Here is a 6857-nt window from a genome sequence, read left to right as displayed (position 1 = left end):
AGAAGAATTTTGTCTTGTTCACTCCAGTAACCAGTGCCTAAAACAATGCTGGGCGTATAGAAGGTGCTGGATAAGTATTTTCTGAATCAACAAATCATCCCTTTTGGGGACACAGGCCTGCACTCCTTGCCTCACTTTTCTGACCTCATTTCCTGGTCTTCCCAACCTCTCTGGCCACCGTTCCACCCTCGCTGATTGCTACTGCTCCGTCACTCTCCTCCTTCGCCTGTGATCTCCAGCTGTCCCCAAGCTCCCTCCCACGTTTGAGGCTGCTTTCTTCAGTCTCCTCCTTGTTCCTTTTCCTCTTCCTTTTCCTGCGCCCGCAGACAGCCAAAGACCAGGTTTCAACCCTCCGCTCTTACCGGTCCCCATCAGGGCTTCCCAACTGCTGACTGATGAGACCTCAGGACCACGCTCTCTCCCGAGTACAGCCAGTTCGAGCTTCTGCACTGAGTCTCTCTTCCCTGGAGCCCAGAGTCCCAGGATGGAATGTGGGAAGTTGCTGGCCTGCAGGTAGTCTGTCTGGATCCCTCTGCAGTCTCATCTCCTGTCACCTCCAGGAAGGCAAGAACTTCTCGTACAGACCCTCACAGTCACCTCCAGACTATGCTCTCTGGCCTCCTCTTTCTTTTCCCTCCGGCCCATAATTCACTTTCATGTGGACAAGGCTGCGTTGGATCCCCAGGCCTAGTAGTCAGAAGCCTTATTTAATAATCCAGTCCCAACCTTCTTTTTTCAATCCTGTTTTCCACCTTTTTCAGGGATAAATCTAATAATTTGACCCAATGTTTATTCTCCAGACCTCGAGCTTGCCCTGCACCGTCCCAGCTGGGGCCTCACTCCCACCACCTGGGATGCCCGTCTGCAATCGCTACTCACTGGAACCTCCCCATCCTGCAGTCCCCTCACCGTCCGCCCTCTGTCCTTGGGCTACTTTGACGGTCTTCACTTTGTCACGGCTCTCATATCATCGTGCCCACATCTCACCCACTCTCAGCTCTCTGAAGGGAGGAAACATGTCCTAATCATCTATGGCCCCTGGACAGGCTAAATTCATACGAACTACACAAATGAATACAGTGCTTCCCAGAGTGTGTTGGGTGGAACACACCATGAAATGCCCTACAAGAAAAAGGAAGAGAAAAGGGGGGAAGGAGGAAAAGAGGGAAGAAGGGAGGGAGGAAAAGAGGAAAAAAACAAAGCAGGAGAAAAGTGGGTTTGTGGGTTTTATGTTCAGATAACGCTATCAACCACCGTCTTGGACAGTCTCCGTGTACCCTTGGAAATGAAATGATCTGAAAATTCCAACAGTTAAGAAATGTGTTTATTTTTGTTTTTCACAGCTTTTCCCAAAAAGATCTGACTACAGAAACCTCTTTCTAGCATTTATCCCTTTAAATGAGACACTTGGGGAAACGCGGATTGAAAGGATGCGAGTTTGGGGGCACATGTCAACAGTACAGTGAGGCTCTGTGGTGGGGAGGCGGGAAGGAGGGGAATTGATGTCAGGTCAGCAAGTTTGGCCCTAATTATACAAACCAAGTTTCTCAAACTGGGGCACACGTGACCCAGGGTGTGCCCGGAGACTCAGATTCACGGGACGACACAGCACTACCTGCCTCTCGGAGCATCGTTAGTAGATTAAAGATTTGGTAGGTAGGAATGAGCAGCTCTACATTGTTATATTAAAACAACAAATACAAACTTATAACCGGCACGTAAAATTTGCGTGGACTTTTCAGCTCAAATGTCAAGTTTGTGTTGGCTATTTGCTGCTAAGCCCTTCTCCTCAGCTCTTTGGGCTACTTTGATGGAAAAGCACGAGCAGCCCTGATAAGCAGTAGAAGGTCCTTCAGCAGGGCCTGCCACAACGTCAATGGGATGTTCGAGAGATTAGCCTGGCAAGGAGCTCAGGGTGCAGTGAGTCAGAGGAGAGCTTTAAAATTACCTGGCCATGTCCTGTTATGAAGCAAGCAGATGGGTGAAGGCAAATGTGTCGTGCTTCACCACCTGCCACCTGCTGTGATGGAGTGCCATTCACTCCTGACTGCGCCATTGTGTTTCTGCAAGCAGACTGTCGGGCCCCGGCTCCAGTACAGGCCAACAAAAGGGGCCCATCAGGCCTAGACCCTGCCCACTTCCACACTGGGTCCATCCAGGACCAAAACGGCCTCCAGACGCAAGCATGGGGCCCTCCGCTCCCCACAGTAGTGAAGCCCAGCACACTCGTCTCGCCTCTCCACCAGCCCTTTGGGCACAAGTTGGACGTCCGGTGTGGGCTGAGGACTCACCCGTATGGCTGGGGGAAGAGGAACTGCGGCCCATCTCCTGCCATGGGGGAAGGGTCTCGGGGGTTAGTGGACAGCTTGGGAGGTGTCCTCTGAGGGTACGGGTAGTTGGGCTGGACAAATGGGATGTAGCTCAGCAGGGGAGTGTAGGAGGAGCGGAAAATCTGCTGTCCCATCTGCTGTGGATTGTATGGCGTCACCTGCAGGTCAGAGGGGAGAGAGGGGAGAGGTTTGGCAGAGCCCACCGCTTTCAAGCATTATGGTTGCCCAACCCGAACCCTAACCCCAGCCCCACCCCTTAGCCTTGTACCCCTCTATTGCTGTGGGGTACATAGAAGGCAATGTGTTAGAATGGAAAAACCACCGGACTCAACAACTGTACATGAGATTGGCAAATGACTGAATTTAACTGGGCCTCAGTTTCCTCATCTGTAAAATGGGCAAATGCTATCTCCATTATATGGGGTCTGAGTCAGCTGATATAAAGAGACTGGCACTTAATAAATAGCAAACAAATATTATTTCCGCTCTCTTCCCTGCCTCCCTACCTTTCCCTCTGTCATGACCATCCTCAAAGCCCCACATTTATTTTTAAGTCTTTTGCTATCTCAATTAAAACTGTCCAGATTTAAACATCCCTGGCCTCTATCTCAGGATCTCAACAGATTCTAAGTCCAGGGCAGGCCCAGCGGAAAGTCCTGTGATGGGCGGTGGGAATGCTCTGTATCTGCACCTCCCGACATGGGGGCCACCAGCCACATGCAGCCATTTAGCACTTGAAAGGTGGCTGGTGTGAATGAGGAACTGAATTTTGAGTTTTACTTAATTTTAATCGGTTTAGATTTAAATAGCCACACATGGCTAGTGGTTACGGTATTGGACAATGTGAGTCTAGGAGAAAGGGCAAAAAAGGACAGTGGGATTCGGTTCAAACTCTAGAGAAAAATAGGAACTCAGTGAGGTTTCAGAGACTGCTTGGATCAGACACCTCAGCAAGAGCCAGGGCTCCCACTATCATGCCCCCGACAAGGCAGGAATCCCATTTGTCTTATTTACTAATATATTCTCAGCCCTGAGACAGTGCCTGGCACACAGTAGCTGCTCAATAAACATGTTAATGAATGAATGCAAGAAAGAAAGAGAGAAGAAGAGGGAGGAAAGAAGAGACCATTAAGTGTCTACTGGAATCTAAAATGACAAGGAGCTCATTACATTACGAGCACTGTATTCCACTACTGACAGCTCCGAATGTTGCAGAACCCTTGCCTGTGTGGAGCTGATGCCCATCCTCCTGCATGCTGGGGCGAGTTAGTCAAAACTGGGGAAGCTTCTGGATTCCACTTTAACAGCAAGAGTCCGGGGGTCACGCTGCTCAGTGATTCAGCAAGCTGACGGCCCTCTCTCTCCCTGTACATCCTTATCTAATACAAAATTCATGGAAGCTAGCACTTACTGAGTGCTTAGGGTGTGCCGGGCCCTTCGTATGCATTCTCTCATTTAAACTCCAAACGGCCCTGTGAGGTAGGACCATTAGTATCCCCATTTTAGAGATGAGGAAACTGAGGTTCAGAGAATTAAGCGGCTTGCTTAGTAAGTCTTTCAGTGTCTGAGTTGCAACCAAAACCCCAGCGGGGTGAGCTCAGAGCATGTGCGCCTATACTGCAGCCCTGTGCTTGCTCCCTCCGGAAGCCTGAGCCCCTCCCTCCAGGCACGCCCATATTTTTCCCAGTGGACATAGAATTTAGTGATGCTGAACATAGGCACCAAAACCTCAAAATGACAAGCTAAAGGTCAGGAGTTGCCAAGAGCTTATAGAGAGAGCCCAGGAAAGCACTTCCCAGGACAGATGCCTGTAGACCGGTGTGGCAGAAAATACCCCAGGTTTCCACAGCGGCGGAGGGAGGGAAGACCTGAGAGAAGGACTGATTTGAAAGAGAAGATTCGGGTTCTAAAGCTTATACAACACGCTTTATTCAAAAACGTGCATGTCACTACATGTAACTGATAAAAACCATAAAACAGAGCTGTGTGTATTGGTCTGGAATCATCTTCAAAATAGACTTTGCTGACAAAAGCAGTGATAGAAAAGTGTTCCCAGAATGCCACCCTTGTACAAAAACATTAACATAAATAGACATCACGACAAGGATACCTAAGAAACCGGTAACAATGACTGCCTCTGAGATTCGATTTGTACCATGTTCTTATATTACTTTTTCAAATGTATATACATACATAACTTTGTCTAAAATCATTCTCTTTGGAGCTAGGTGGAACGATATCATTGTCCATGGGGTGGAGATGACGTGGCTGAGCCAGACTATCATCAGTCTTTTCTCCTTCATATCAAGATGCAAAGCTCCCACTGCTGAAAAAGCAGCAATCGTGGCCCACGCCATAAAGTAACCTGTACCCATGGTCCCTTCTTTACCCTCTGGAACATCCTCACATACTTCAGGTCAGAGGTGTGGTTTGCAGAGAAAGAATGGGGCTCCCTGGGGAGAGAAGAGAGGCTGAGGAGTCGGTGAGTTTGGGGTGTGAGGGGACAAGGCCAGCCTGAGGATCAACAAGTTCTCAGCGTCTTTCCTCACACCCCATCCCCACCCCGAGACACTTGATAACTCTGAGCATGCTTCTCTGTGTTTCGTGTGCGCCTGTGCAGCACAGCTTGGTGGCATGTATGTAACTGTATCTTTGTTTCTGTTTGTATTTTTGTCCTTCTGCTTTATTTTGGGACTGTATTTTTGTGTATCTGTGTGTAAGGGGCAGTAAACCATTTCGACTGGGATCATGGACCCTGAAGCCAGGCTGCCTAAGATCGAACCCCTGTTCTGCCATCGTGATATTGTCAAGCAGATATTCACCCCCGACATTCCTATGGGAGTAGGGGTGCCAGATTGAGCAAACAAAAATACAGGTTCTCAGTTAAATTTGAATTTCATATAACTTAATCCCAAATGGATTAATTAACGGCAAATATTTTTTAGTGTAAGTATGTCCCATGAAATATTTGAAAACATATTTATACCCAAACTTTATTCATCGTTTATCTAAAATTTAAATTTAGCTGGTATTTAATCTTGTATTTTGACTGATAAACTGCTAGGGAAGAAAGAGGATTCCCCTGTCCCACTGATGGTTGGCAAAGCCGTGTGATTTGCTTTGGCCAGTGGAGGGCGGGCACACATTACCGGGTACCAGCTCTGAGCTGAGGCTCCCGAGGCATGTGGTGCTTCTGCTTATCCCTCCCACATTCCTGCCATCCACCACGGCAGGAGCAAAACCTACTGTACCTTCAGCACAGGCCCAAAAGAACACATGGGACAGGCTTGACCCCAATCCCAGCCCAGCTCAGCCAATCTATAGACTGTGAGAGAAAAACAAATGTTTATTGTTGGAAGTCCATGAGATATTGAGGACGTTTATTGCCACAGCAAAAGCTAACTTATATGTTAACGTTGTGACCTTGAGAAAGTTATTTAATCTCTCTGTGCCTCAGTTTCCTCATCTCTAACCTACCTCATAGGGTGGTTGTAAAGGTTACGTTAGTTAATGCAGGTAAAGATGTTAGAGAAGGGCCTGGCACACAGGAAAGCTTCTGTAAGTGCCAGCCGTTATCATCACCTAGGGACACTGTTTCTACACACACGTGGGTATTTGTGTATACGCTGGGCCCAGGGTAGGCCAGAAACTATTCCTGGTGACCAGGACAATGGAGAAGCTGTCCTTCTAACCTGAAGGCCTTCGTGAAGCTGGGACAGAGGTGAGGAGGTCATTTACTCACCTGTCGGGAATAACACCCCAGCTGGGGGTGCAGGGCCTGCTGAAAGGGCATCCTGGCTGCCCGCTGAGGGTATAGGCTCTGGGGAGAGAAGGGAGAGGCTCAGTGCTGTGGGGCAAAGGGCCCCCAGCCAGAGAGCAGCCACTCAACTCAGCTTCCAGCTCTCATGCCTGGATCTCCAGATACAGCCCAGTCCATCCCACCGCACTGCAAGCCAGACCCACCAGTTGCCAGGTCCAGCTGGCATCGGGCCGAGCAAGCACAACTCATACCACAGAGAAAGCCCCTGTCTAGCAGGATTTACAGCCTTTTTGGTGAGTATTTAAAGTAAGAGCTTCAGGAAACTGACCGCCTCTTAAATCTCAGATATATCCCTTAGTGGCTGTATGACCTTGGGGAAGTCATTCACCTCTCTGAGTCTCTTTTCCCTTGTCTATAAAATTATGTGTATTTAAGAGTATAAACCCTGTGAAGGTAGCCAAATTGTCTTTGTTGTGGTCTACACCCCTTTTCTAAGTTCATTTCCCCAAACCCCATTCCTGCCCCCAGCATAAGATGTCCACATACATCTCTGTGTGTATGTTAGTTTGCATCCAGGTTTATTTAAGCACATCTGCATGTGTACTTCCATTTGTGTCTGCAGCTGTGTGTTTCCATGTACAAATGTACAACTGTGAGGTGAACCCAAGTGTATTTGTTTGGGTTTCTGTTGCTGCGTGTTTATATGCCCACACATAATACTTATGTCTATAACCTTATGATGAGGATTGTCGTGAAGATAAATGAGT

General features: G+C 48.3%; 1 protein-coding gene across 1 annotated transcript in view; it reads right to left on the bottom strand.

The window, feature by feature from the left end:
- The window catches only part of CUNH1orf94 (chromosome unknown C1orf94 homolog), a 40496-nt gene that overhangs the window by 3013 nt on the left and 30626 nt on the right, over nucleotides 1–6857 (bottom strand). The window contains exons 4-5 of the mRNA XM_011358064.1: nucleotides 6073–6150; nucleotides 2292–2488 (exon numbers count right to left, since the gene is read on the bottom strand). Of these exons, the coding sequence (XP_011356366.1) occupies nucleotides 2292–2488; nucleotides 6073–6150 (275 nt within the window). The remainder of the gene's footprint in view (nucleotides 1–2291; nucleotides 2489–6072; nucleotides 6151–6857) is intronic.

The sequence above is a fragment of the Pteropus vampyrus genome, unplaced genomic scaffold (assembly GCF_000151845.1).
Source record: "Pteropus vampyrus isolate Shadow unplaced genomic scaffold, Pvam_2.0 Scaffold36, whole genome shotgun sequence".
Taxonomy (NCBI): domain Eukaryota; kingdom Metazoa; phylum Chordata; class Mammalia; order Chiroptera; family Pteropodidae; genus Pteropus; species Pteropus vampyrus.
This window is presented reverse-complemented; position numbering and strand designations above follow the sequence as displayed.